Source organism: Eptatretus burgeri, chromosome 2, assembly GCF_056783735.1.
Source record: "Eptatretus burgeri isolate ZD-2024b chromosome 2, Ebu_testis_v1, whole genome shotgun sequence".
Classification (NCBI taxonomy): Eukaryota; Metazoa; Chordata; class Myxini; order Myxiniformes; family Myxinidae; genus Eptatretus; species Eptatretus burgeri.
In genome coordinates, this window is record NC_140962.1 from 112,887,170 (window position 1) to 112,900,811 (window position 13,642).

The 13,642-nt window shown below is 43.9% G+C and overlaps 1 protein-coding gene across 22 annotated transcripts in view; it reads left to right on the top strand.

Annotated features, from left to right (window-relative positions):
- The window catches only part of LOC147032852 (3',5'-cyclic-AMP phosphodiesterase 4C-like), a 638,164-nt gene that overhangs the window by 518,955 nt on the left and 105,567 nt on the right, over window positions 1-13,642 (top strand). For 12 of the 22 annotated variants that reach the window (XM_085870771.1, XM_085870781.1, XM_085870769.1 and 9 more), the window contains 2 exons: window positions 9,054-9,245; window positions 9,662-9,796. In XM_085870771.1, coding sequence (XP_085726897.1) covers window positions 9,054-9,245; window positions 9,662-9,796 — 327 coding nt within the window. Of the gene's footprint in view, window positions 1-6,707; window positions 7,068-9,053; window positions 9,246-9,661; window positions 9,797-13,642 lie in introns of those variants that run through there. The other 10 variants (XM_085870761.1, XM_085870764.1, XM_085870774.1 and 7 more) reach the window with 5 other exon arrangements.

Sequence of the window (13,642 nt, forward strand, 5' to 3'; positions counted from 1 at the left end):
ACCACCACCATCCCTCGGTCTCCTCAATCTTACATCCAGCGTCGATTTTGCACGCAAAAAATAAAATGCTGTTCAGTCGAACGTAGTAATGGTTCGGGAAGAATGGAAGCTCGACGGCATAACGTGCGATTTGTTTCATTATCGTAAATTTGTGTTAAAATGTCGTCACGCGGTACAAGTAAGGTCACTGCTTATGGCCTATTAAAATTGCGACTAATGCTGTCGTAAAGATCGCTTAATAATCCTGATTATGATTTCATGCCTCAATATAATTTGGCAGACTTCGGGGTTGTAGGCCTCAGGCCATTTGTGAAATTCATTCAAGGAGTATCGTGTGGAATGGTGGTCAAGTTTTAATGTGGGAAATTGATTTTAAGGTACTGTATTAATGTATCTTGCACCTTTTCAGCATTATAAAAGCCTGATGTTATCTCCATTTATCAAGTGCCTATTTGCTTGCTATTATTTATTTGTTTACAATAACATCTAATTGTTGCCGACATCCTGTATACTTATTCACAGCGCACTACTTCCTCCTGATCTACTTCTTCCTTCTTGTTGTTTATTTGCATCTCATTCATTCTTGCTGTTTTGTTAGTTTCCTCATATATGCAACTTCTCCGTCATCCACACCGATTTGTCCTTATGAACCCATTATTTGACCTCCTTTGACCTTTGATGATCGTCAATTCCAGAATGGTTTAATTACCCAGATATTAAGCAGTAAATAGCTAAATAAATTGTTGATCATAACCAAAACATGACATGGCTGTCCCAAGTGATGTGCACAATTAGCCTTTGTGCATCATCGTTGCCAGGGTTAGGGTCATCATCGCAGTTGCACCTCTCGGGATCGTTATATAAAGCTCTATTATGATCTGGCTAAGACCTTGATGATGTACAACAAGATGCAGAATGAGACCTCTGGTGAAAGAAAATGTTCAGCTTATTACTTCTACCACCGGAGGTGGGCGGAGGTTATGTTTTCACCCTTTGTCTGTCTGTGTTTGTCTATCTGTGAACAGGATATCTCAAATGGTTATGGATGGATTTGTACGAAATTTGGTGGATATGTTGCGTGTGTGACAAGGATGAAATGATTCGATTTTGGTGAAGATCCGAATCCGGATATGAGAATTTTTTTTAATGTTTTGCAATTCTTCACGTATGAGAGATATGGGGCCAAAAACGATATGTAGCACAATCTTTCAAAAAGTTGTGGACGAGTTGTGTCAAAAATTTGTGGATGACTTGTGTAAGTTACAAGAACAATCTGATTAGATTTTGGTTCAGGTCCGGATGCATATCCGGCCCATCAGTGGGATACAAATCATAAACTGTTTAGCCTGGCGGAGGTCCATACGCTCCACCGACAACCATCCATCCATTGGGACCATACTCTGTGCAGAGCGTTGGTGCTGCCTAAGCAGTCTCCTTGGCTATTGGGTACAATCATGGACGGGTCGCCACAACGACACAGTATACCAGCAGGCTGGCACTCATTTTGCCGACCTCAGCAGAATGACAGGCTGAGTCAACCCCACCTGGTATTAATTCAATAGCCAAGCAGGATTTGAACTCAGGATCCTAGGATTCCAAGCCCACCACTCAAGCCATTAAGCCAACACCAGGCATATACTCTTTACCGAGTACCGTTCTCGTGTTTAAGTTTGGATCATTTGATAATCAGCTGTAAGGTTCTTGGCTTTGTTTTGTCAATGTATCTGCTGAATATTTCATCGAATGTATGATTTCCTAAAATATAATCTGGCATGTTACAAATGCATTACTGCAACTTATTTTATAGTCTCAACTCACTCGTATTTCCATCTTCTTGTGAGGCCTGCCGAGTGAAATTTTTGGCTCTTCACAAAGCGGCTGGCCAGGCCTGATGTTGAACTTCAGGTGGTTAGCCTTTTTTTTCCCTCCTTACTGGAGCAAGGCTCATGGGACAGCAAGGTAGAAATGGCAGTGGGACAAACATCAAGGGAATGGATGAACATGAAAGGGAGGAGGGGAGGAAATGCTGACGCTAGCAAGTAAGATGGTTGGGTTAGGAAAGGTTAATGGGGGTACAACATACCATGGTTCGGAATTGGGTGTGACAAGAGATGGTATGGTGGTGCACTGCTTGCTTGAAGTCATGGAGGGAAGAGTGAGACAGAACAGCCTCTGGAAGGTGGTTCCACAGATGTGAGTAGTGAGCAATAAAGTTGAGGTGTACGGTCATCCAGAATTTTGGAAGTTTAACCAAAAGGGAGTTACTGGAAGAACATGCTTGACTGCAACCGCCTCCCCACAGGATCCCCGTCCGTGTACCAGGGTCTCGAGGATGGATAGGAAAACTGCAGATGGGATGGGATAAACTGGTGTATGAGAGTAAGCAGTCTTTTGTGAAAGTATTCCCACCTGGAAGAGGTGTCAGGTGCTTATGGAGATGGTGGTCTAATCCCTTTTTTGAGAGAGCAGATTGATGTCCCTGCCAGTTGGCCTGTGCAAACAACCATATCCTGCTTCTTTGAGGTTCCTCTCTTATAGTTTTGATTATTTGATATAAAGTACTCTTTGCAGAGCAATGGTGCTGCCAAAGCAGTTTCTTGGCAAGGGTTATACTGTTTGCTTTGCCATTACCTTCCTCTTGTTGCTTGAAAGGGTTATACTGTGGAGTTTGCCACTCTATCCTTTTAAATGCTGGGTATAAAGCAAGGAAGCCGCACGTACCATTTTTGAAGTATTTGGTATGACTCAGCTGAGGTTTGAACCACAGGCTCGGAGCGGATGCTCTCACCATTATGCCACCGAGTCAGGTTTTTTACAAGAGCCACAGAGATGTGGGCCTGGACAAGAAAGTGATCAGAAGAGTCAATGGGGCCAGAAGAAGAACAAGAGATTGGATGGAAAATTGGTCATTATTAGGTCCAGGAGGGAGGACGTACCAGTGGGAGAAACGCAGTTACTCCATAAACATATTGGGAAATCCCTCCCCCACCCCCCCCTTTTTCCCCTAATTATGTGGCACAACCACTCTCCACATCAAAGTGACCAAGAGAGAATGTGTGGATGTATTACATGAGGGTTCATTTTGGAAATGATTCTTGAAGATCAGTTGGTTATAAAGCCAGAGCATGGGCCAGCATAATGAAACCATCACAGTGTGGGGACTCCCACGTCACATTGTTACACTGCATATGACGCAATGAAAGATTGCATTTCATGCCAAGCTCCATTTAAATGCATTATATTATTGCCGGGTTTATGGGAGTAATAATTTCACAGTGGTTGGCTCCTGTTAACGAAAGGAAAAGCGCACCCATGACACCTACTCGATTGACTGTATGGCGAATAGTAATTTACTATTACATGAAATCAGTCAAACAACCTGTCCGATTTCTCCTCAAACGAATGGTCCATTTTAACAGTTTATTAGTTGTCAAAATGTCCATTTAAACAACATGTTTTTCACCTCTCTTGGTCTGGTGTGTCCAAAAAGTCTTCCTTATATCTTTCTTTCAAAGCATGTGTTGTCAAATTGGTACTCGGAAGTGATAAATGCTGGAATTTAATTTGAATGAAAATGCTTTCAATGAGAGTCCCATTTCCAAATCACGTCTCCATAGTCTTCGTTTGTGTTTCTTCCATTGACCGACTGGCTTTCCATTCCATTGGGACCAAACTCTGTGCGGAGCGTTGGTGCTGCCTAAGCGGTCTCCTTGGCTATTTGGCACAATCCTGGACGGGTCGCCACTCCGCCGCAGGACACCAGCAAGCTGGCACTCATTTTGCCGACCTCAGAAGGGTGACAGGCAGAGTCAACCCCACTTGGTATTACTTCAAAAGCTGAGCGGGATTTGAACTCAGGAACCTTGGATCCCAAGCCCACCACCCGAAGCATTAAGCCAACATGAGGCATGATCAAGTGGCTCGGAGATGCATTTAAGTACTTTTCGCCTTTGTTTCTTCACTTGACATTTGAAATCTTGCTTTCAGTAATGTTCTTCAATATTATTACCCGAGCTCTACTGAAGGTCTTTGCCCTTTTGTGATAATCGGCGTATCAGGTTAAATGACAACATTTCAGTGACGTCACTCAAAAAGAACTCGTATGTCTGCTCACTCAAGAGTTCCTTGGCCCAGATCATTGCCGAATAAATCGTTATTACTTGAATAGATGATGCACTGCCTGCAAAAGTGAAAGCTAATGTTCCAAATAAATGGAATATTTTAATGGTCGCATAAAGCACCAATACAGGTGCATTTATTTACACCCTTTCGTGCCCTGCTGCAGGAAAAAGGCAATTTTTATTTTCCTGAAGAATATGAGTAATCCATATTTTATATACATACAGTATATTATCGGCTAATGCTGTCTGTCTGTCCGTCCCACCCTGAAACATGGAAACGCTCCTCATGAAAAGAGAAAATATTATTGAGTGAAAGTTGGTTCATATTAATCCAAACCTTATTTCCAATTGGACGTAAACGTTGAACCCGGGCGGTGTTTCGGCAACAGAATGCTGCCCCGATTCCTCCCCCCCAAAAAATGTATTTCCTGTTTACGTATATATATATATATATATATATATATATATATATATATCTATATATATATATATATATATATATATATATATAAATATATATATATATATATATATATATATATATATATATATATATATAGATAAGGTTCCATTTTCAAAACAGCACAAGAATAAAAGGTTCCCCCCCCCCCGTTTTTTAATATTGTGGTATTTTTGCCACAATATTTATTTAATTTATTTAATTGTCAAAGCCTAATTTGAGAATACAGCAAGGAGATTATGAATATTAATATGCAAATAGTGTTTCAAGTTAAATTTAGTTTGTCGCTTCATGAAGAAGTTGAAGCAGAGATTCATTTTGTACATTCCCAAGCGTTCATTGGACGAACACGATGTCAGTCTGGGAAACGGTCGTGTAACGTTGTAATGTGCCTTGCCAAACTGGCTTGTGCTGTGTTATATCGAGGATAGCCACACAGTTTGAATAATCATTTTTATGGAACACAGTAGTCTATAGATTGCTCCAACCAACTCTAATGGGCAATTTGTACATTGATTGAAATGAAATTTTGTGTGTGTGTGTGTGTCCGTCCGTCCGTCCGTCCAGGCCAAAAGTTTTGTTTTTAAACATACGAGTTTTTGTCAAAAAAATTTCAAAAAACCTTTATCGTGAGAATATGGAGAAAATAATTTAAAATTGGGTCAAAATGTGAAAGGGTAAAGTCAGAGTGCTGATAAATAGCACTTATTAGCCCTGATGCAGCACATCATATTCAAGAGAATCTGGAGAACAGGTCAGGTATGGGAGCATGTGCCGGAGCACCCCGTCGCTGCATCCACTTTCCGCGGAAACTCCAGGAGCCTCCGTCTGGCCATCCCCAAGGCAGATGCCTGACACATCCCCATCTCCTTGAGATGCTGATAAACCTGCTGCAATGAGGTATGTGGTCAGCCCATTCGCCTCCTCCACTCACGAGGCCCCCTCGCTGAGAGAATCTGGTGAGCAGGATCAGCGTCAAGAAAACGAGCCACATGTCCATACAGCCGCAGCTGACTCTCACTGACAATGCAGGAAACAAATCTCATTTGAGTCTCTCTCAGCAACCGCTCGTTGGACGCAAAGGCGCTCCTGCATGGAAAAATTGCCTTAAAAAACGTGTGTGTGTTGCTATATAACATTAGTGGATGTAAGATAACACTACCCCCCTCCAGTGCATACTTAGTTTTTTCTTATTTCCATTTCAAATATGTCTTCAGAGTTGCAAGTATTTATGCAACACCAAGGGCATTCCAAAACATTCTTTCTACATTCTGGAAAAGGGAAGCCAAACAGCTCTCAGTATTGGTTTATTTATTTAGTAATTTGTTTGTTTTTCTCATTTTCACCTGTCCACGTGCACAGAATTTTACTCACATTCCATCCCTCCCTCCCCCCTTCCATTATTCTTCATTACGATAACTGTTTAGGATGACGTCAGAAAAGACAGAAAAGTTGAATTTATGAAACTGAGTGGGGTCCTTGTGTTTGTTTAGTTGCTGTACCGTCACTAAGGGTGCATTATGAAAAGTATAAAATGACAGATTAAATATGGAGAGATTATCAAGGAAAGTACAATTCCATAGCCTTCTGCAAGTTTGATGCTTTTATCTGCGTTTGTTGTTTATCCCACATTTGGATTCTATATTTCTTCCTCTTTTAACTCTCAACGTCAGCCCATGCTTCCTCTTGTGCTTTTTATCATTTTGGTTCGTTCTTCCGTTGCAGACAGTGGTTAGTATACCATAACGTGCTGGCAGGGTTTCACGTTTGATGAATGCTTTGCATGGTCTGATCTATTGCAAAATACCTGCATTGCCAGTGGAGATACTTGAAAGTTTGAAATGCTTCAACTCCCAAACTCAAACGTTTAAAAATTCTGATGGCATTTGATTTGCAACAATATGCAAGGCTTCTGATTGAACAGGCCAACATTAAGTTTGTGCCATGAACCTTCCTGAAATTGCATCCCCTGATTTAATCTTTCCACACCATAGCTCCGTGCTTCTTTGCAGGACCGTTTTTCTACTCTTCTTCCCTTTACACTCTCCTTTACTGCCCTCCCTCTTTTTTATGCTCTGCCCACTGCATTCTCAAATTCCAACTCCTAAAAAAAGCTCTACGGTTCTGTGCCCCGATCATTTTGGTCCAGGTTTTGGCCCTGCCTCACAAGAGTCGAAGGAAGCAAGATATGAGTGTAAAGAGAGGATAGTAAAGGCGGCAGGTCATCGGACAACAGTCTCTTCATTATTTGTGCCACCTGATGCCAGAACTGTTGGACTACGCTTGTCGAGTAATTCTTCTATTTCGCCTCCTGCTTTTCTGCCGATCTTTTCCACTACTATTATGGAACCTGTGACTCTTTCAAAGCGGCGTGGCACCTCGATGGCTGTGCTTTCTCAACTCCCACTACCGGCTCCAAGTTGCCAAGAGAATGTGATGCCCTTCACATTTGTCGATGGCAAATGGCACTCTGTCAAGTATGTGAGGTACTCATCCCATTTACAGAAGCATAAAAGGCAGAGAGAGGAATGAGAGATGGAAAGGCAGAAAAGTAATTGTAACCGAATGAATAAAGAGCGACGAAGTACATTGAGACTAAAGTGTTCCATGTGAGTAAGAAAGAGACTTAAGGTGCAGCGAATTAGCTGGAGAGAGATTGAGGTACAGTGACCGGTGAGCGTGGGAGGAAGAGATTGAGGGGCTGTAGAGGATGAGCAAGGGAGTGAGTAACTGAGGTGCAATGAGGCCTGAGCGAGTTTGTGAATTACTATGTAAGGAGCAAATTACCATGAGTGTGTGAGGGGAGGGGGGGGGAGCGAAGTGAGGCCGGCAGGATGCGAGCGAGTAAGACGGCGAGTGAGGGGATTTGAGGAGAAGAGTGGCTCAAGGTGGTGCGAGAGGCATTTTGATGTGGAAAGTGAGCAAGTTGGTGAGCGAGGAACTTAAAGGGGTATAGCGACAAGGTGGCAAGCAGGGTACTTGGAGGGGATGACGAAATGCTTTGGAAAGTAAACGAGTTGCTTGGAAGGGGCAAGTGAGCAAGGTGACGAGCAAAGCGGTTTGAGGGTTTGACGACGAGTAGCTATGAGGGGGCGAGCGAGGAAATTTGTGAGTCACGGGATCAGATAAAGATTGAGCAAGTTGTTTTGCACCTCGTTTAAAATTCCTCATCTTAATATAGCCTTGTTTACACCATATCTGCTCAAACAATAAGTGTTGACTTTTCGGGATTTCATGAGGACCACGATTGCTTCCTTTTTCGATGACTGTTTTGGTGTAGAAAGCTGATCTGTGTGTGTGCGTGAATGTGTGTGCTGTCACCAATAGCTGCAAAGGTTTAATTCCAGGTTTGTTCACATATTTTATTCGGACGATATCCTCAGTAAGTTTTAACCAGTTAGTTCCCCCCCACACCCCCTTTTACTTGGTTGTTTGCAGGTTTTGCTGTTCATTTGTTTATCATGTTTTTTAATTTGTTTATGATGGATTATGCTCGTCTCTGTATTTATTTTCCGATGAGACTCATCCAAGTTCTCCTGAGAAGAGTTGCTGTAATGGTCGTAGGGCAGGGAAATCACGAGCCAACTATTCCGTGTTTGGTAATGTACCTGCTTGTATAGGGCACTGAGCCAGGCCGATGGTAACTTTGCTGCTCTTGTTTAGAAACTTTTAGCCCTTTTCATTCCTAAATACTCTTGTGTATATTGTAAAGCTTTACCCAACACTGGTTTGCAAACATGTTGCCACTTGGATAAGAATGCACCTTGCAACTTGCTTTTAAGACTTATTCGTTTCCACAAGTTCCTTCCATCCATCCATCCATCCATCCATCCATTGGGACCATACTCTGTGCAGAGCATTGGTGCTGCCTAAGCAGTCTCCTTGGCTATTGGGCACAATCCTGGATGGGTCGCCACGCCGACACAGTGTACCAGCATGCTGGCACTCATTTTGCCGACCTCAGCAGAATGACAGGCTGAGTCAACCCCACCTGGTATTAATTCAACAGCCAAGTGGGATTTGAACTCAGGATCCTAGGATGCCAAGCCCACCACCCTAACCATTAAGCCAACACCAGACACGGTGATTCCGCAAGTTACTTGATCTTAATTCTGTGCATTGGAGTTAATTGTGCAGGTCATCTTGGTACAACATGATGCAATTTGATCAAAGATATAGAAGTTCATGAGGACATCTTGCAAGTAATAATTTGTGCATTTTGTGTGGGAATGCAGTTCTTTTCAATCTTCTTTCCGTAGCAGAAGACTTTGCACTTTTGCCGTGTAGATATGCCGACATATACATGTATGAGTAGTACATGCCAGGGGAAATTTGTCAAATCCTGCCTGGCATTGATTGATGAGAACTGCATGCCTTATGAAACTCTGTGAGGAGATGAACATAATTCCGGTCTGTAGTCTCAATTTATCTTCTTACCATGTCTCGTATTCCTCACTCTCTTCTTTCCACAGCTTTGATGTGGAAAATGGCACCTCTCCAGGCCGTAGTCCTCTGGACCCACAAGCAAGCCCTGGATCCGGTCTGGTTCTCCAAACAACGTTCCCACACAACCAGAGACGGGAGTCTTTCCTGTATCGCTCTGACAGTGACTACGACCTTTCTCCAAAGTCGATGTCCCGAAACTCTTCAATTGCCAGTGATGTGTAAGTGTGTTTTGGCTGTTCTTACACGTTACCTTGAATATACTTAATACTTGATTCGTATTTATCTTCATGTATAATTTTACTTTGTTTTATTGCAAAATTTTTTTTTTATAGTGGTACTACACATTGCAATTATCTAATTATCTTCACATTACCATTACTCTCTAAATTTCTGCATCTTTACACTGCGATCGCATTACCATACCGTCTCGTAAACATGTGAGCAATTGGTACAGTAAAAGCAAGGCCTGTGTGATCACTGTGTGTGAGTGATTGATCAGTGTGTAAGCTGCTCGCTTGTTTGTTTGTTTTTTTTTTGTTTGTTTCAAGAGATGCTAATTTCACTGACTGGGAGGTCAGGAACTTTTTCGGTCTGCTTGGTCCTGTTAGGCCTGTATCTTGACTGGGTCTTACAGGTGGAACGGCAGGAACAGATGTTTCGACCACAACTCACACCCCTTTCCCCCCACTTGGGTTGCTTGCAGTCCTCGTCCCAAAGCAGGGTTAGTCTCCCGACAATCGGATCCTGGCTTTTCACAGGCACTTGGAAAGTAAGTCTGAGTCCTGCAAGGTAGCAAGATTTAACCTTTACCACCCATTGCCCCATGCCTCAACTGCTTGCAGACTAACTACAGCTGCACCTCCAGAGCCCTTCAATTTCATTCATGCTCTATTAACGGCCTCCTTTTGATTATCCAACAAATGATTGCAAAGCTTCTCCGTGCACTCCATATTAACAACTGAACATCTTCACATGCTTTTAATTGCATCATTAACCCACCCAAGCAGGCAGCATTCGTTATCACTTGTGGTGATTTCTAAATGTGCAAGTCTAATGTGTAGAAAGCAAAGCTTGTATGCCATCAAAGATTTCTGCTTAACAGAGCATCTTTTTCAAGCGCTGCAGGGAGAGATCAGTGATGCTTTGGCCAATATGAAAATGCTTTTGGCCTCGAGCCATTTGTGGGCGCACCAAAATCCGCTTGTATTCATACGTCACCATGTCCAAACCCTATGTTATAAGGATTGTATGCAAAGTCCGAGTCTGAGACAAAAGGCTAGAGTTTGTGAGGATGCGACTTTGTGCATTTTTTTGGTCTTCAAAACACGTAATTCAAACCACAATTCAACCAAATTTTTACATCTGCCCGCTGCAGAAATTGGATAGGGTATTCGGAACAATTGTAACAATTGGGGGTAACATTGGTCATTGAAGATGCTCATAATACTCAACACTAGCAGATGCAGATGTTACAACGATGGAGAGACAGAAGACATGCTTTGTTATTGGCCTTTTAAGATGCCGAGCCAGTGTCGTGTTTTATCCGTACGCAAATGATAACATGAAGTCTTCTCATTGGTTGAACTAATACAGGCCTGTAGGGGCGGGCCCGTAGGTGCGTGCCCATAGGTGAGTGCCAGTATGTGCAGCCTATCTCTCTCTCTCTCAAACCTCGAAAAGGCACATCCGCGGGTCCCCAGCAATATTCCTGGCAAGTTTCAATCGTGCAAAAGAAATAATAAAAAATAACTAAATAAATAAACATTAATTGTGACGTCATTCGTGATGTCATAGCACCGTGTCTTGTCATTGGTCGACAGATAAATGGCCATAACTTGGAAACCGCTCGTCCGAGCGATATCAAACCTCGAAAAGGCACATCCGCGGGTCCCCGGCAATATTCCTGGCAAGTTTCAATCCGATCGGACTGGCGGTCGTCGAGAAATGGCAGTCGCAGACAGACAGACAGACAGACAGACAGAGATTGCTGGAATTATTATTGGTTGAATGTGCAATATGAAGTCTTCTCATTGGTTGAAAGGTTCCTCCTCAATGGTTTATTTTTTTTCTTGAATTACATATTTTTTGGTTAACGATGCCAGTAAAGCCGATGATGTTCACATCGTTGATATTGAATAGGGTGCCGATTAAAAAGTAGTTGTAACAACTTCCTTTTACACCACCTTTCAGGACATTTTGTAAGGGTGGATGTCATGTGCCTGTGTGCATGTGCGCGCATGATGTACACTCAGGGAAGAGCGAGGTTTGCAGAAACTTATTGCAAAGCACATTTTATAATTACTAGTACGGGCCCGTAGGTGCGTGCCAGTATGTGCAGCCCTCTCTCGCCCCCCTCTCTCGCCCCCTCTCTCCCCCCCCCCCCTCTCTCCCCCCCCCCTCTCTCTCCCCCTCTCTCTCCCTCCTCTCTCTCCCCCTCTCTCTCCCTCCTCTCTCTCCCCCTCTCTCTCCCCCTCTCTTTCCCCCTCTCTCTCCCCCTCTCTCTCCCCCTCTCTCTCCCCCTCTCTCTTCCCCTCTCTCTCTTCCCCCTCTCTCTCCCCCTCTCTCTCCACCCTCTCTCTCCCCCTCTCTCTCCCCCTCTCTCTCCCCCTCTCTCTCCCCCTCTCTCTCCCCCTCTCTCTCCCCCTCTCTCTCCCCCTCTCTCTCCCCCTCTCTCTCTCCCCCTCTCTCTCCCCTTTCTCTCCCCCTCTCTCTCCCCCTCTCTCTCCCCCTCTCTCTCCCCCTCTCTCTTCCCCCTCTCTCTCCCCCTCTCTCTCCCCCTCTCTTGCCTCCTCTCTCTCCCCCCTCTCTTGCCTTCCTCTCTCCCCCTAGTCTCCCCCTCCTCTCTCGCCCCACTCTCATCCCCCCTCTCTCGCCTCCTCCTATCTCCCCCTCTCTTGCATTGTGACACCCCCTCTCTCTCACCCCCTCTCTCTCACCCCCTCTCTCCCTCCCCTCTCTCGTCCCCCTCTCTTGCCCCCCTCTCTCGCCCCTCTCTCTGTAAATGTAAATCTCTCTGTAAAATAATAAAAAATAAATAAATAAACATTAATTGTGACGTCATAGCACCGTGTCTTGTCATTGGTTGACAGATAAATGGCCGTAACTTGGGAACCGCTTATCCGATTAATATCAAACCTCGAAAAGGCACATCTGCGGGTCCCCACAAATATTCCTGGCAAGTTTCAATCAGATCGGACCGTCAATCGTGCAAAAATATATATATATATATATATATATATATATATATATATATATATATATATATATATATATATATATATATATATACATATATAATAAACAAACATTAATTGTAACGTCATTCGTGATGTCATAGCACCGTGTCTTGTCATTGGTCGACAGATAAATGGCCATAACTTGGGAACCGCTCGTCCGATTAATATCAAACCATGAAAAGGCACATCTGCGGGTCCCCGGCAATATTCCTGGCAAGTTTCAACCAGATCGGACCGGCGGTCGTCGAGAAACGGCGGTCGCAGACAGACAGACGGACAGACAGACAGACAGACAGACATTGCTGGAATTATAGATAGATGGATGTTGGATGCATTTAGTCTGACTCCTTGGGGATTGGCTCAGTGCTCGGAGACGTCGACTTGGGGTGCAAATCGATGCCCATGTGAGGATGGGATAAAGAATAAGTGCAGCCATAAGAGAAGAGCAGGCCAGTCATTGTGGGTCAGCCTGAGCCCCATTTTTTTTTTTAACGAATTGTGTCTTTGTTATGCATGCGCTGAGAGTCACGGGAAGCTGGCCACTTGTGGCATTTGGAAAATAACACGAAAGCAGGAAACTTAAGATCAGCAGCGGCTGCAAGGAGGGGCAAAAAGGTCCAAGAGCCACGGGGCAATTATCCACAGCCACATTTGGGCAGCCGTGACTTTGAGATTGATATTGGGACAACCTTGGAGGGACTTTGTTTCCGGGCCGAATTCAGAACAGATTGGGGGTGGGGGGGTATTGTTGTCAGCCTGAGGAGAAATTACCCCCCTGGGAAATTCAGATGCACCACCAGACAGTCGGGAGGGCTGGTCTGGCAGGATTTGGATGTGGGGCCTGACCACAGGGGTGGTACAGCCAGTGCTCCATGGGGAGCCTTGTACTGGTATAGCTCTCTGGGGAGCCCGATGTGTGTGTATGTTATATCCATATTTACTATACATATATATTTTTTTTTTCTAGTATATAATGTCACGTAAATATATGTGTAAATAATATGTATAATACAGTGTATGTATCAATTACTATCGTGCATGTGTATGTGGAAATGATGATGGATGTGCATGTGTATGCGCTGCTGCCACCAGTCGTCATCTCCACTTGTGAGCCTCTTAGACTTAACGTAACCTTTTCCTGAAGCATCGATCTTCCCCACAACAAGGAACCACAATAACTGGACCAAGTTGTCTCCTTATCCGTGCTGCACCCAACGGAGGCTTCCCCAGTTCTGAAGCATCGATCTTCCCCACAACAGGAACCACGATTCATGGACCAAGCTGTCTCTTTATCCATACTGCATCCAATGGAGCCTTCCTCAGGACTGAAGCATCGATCTTCCCCACAACAGGAACCAAGATTCATGGACCAAGTTGTC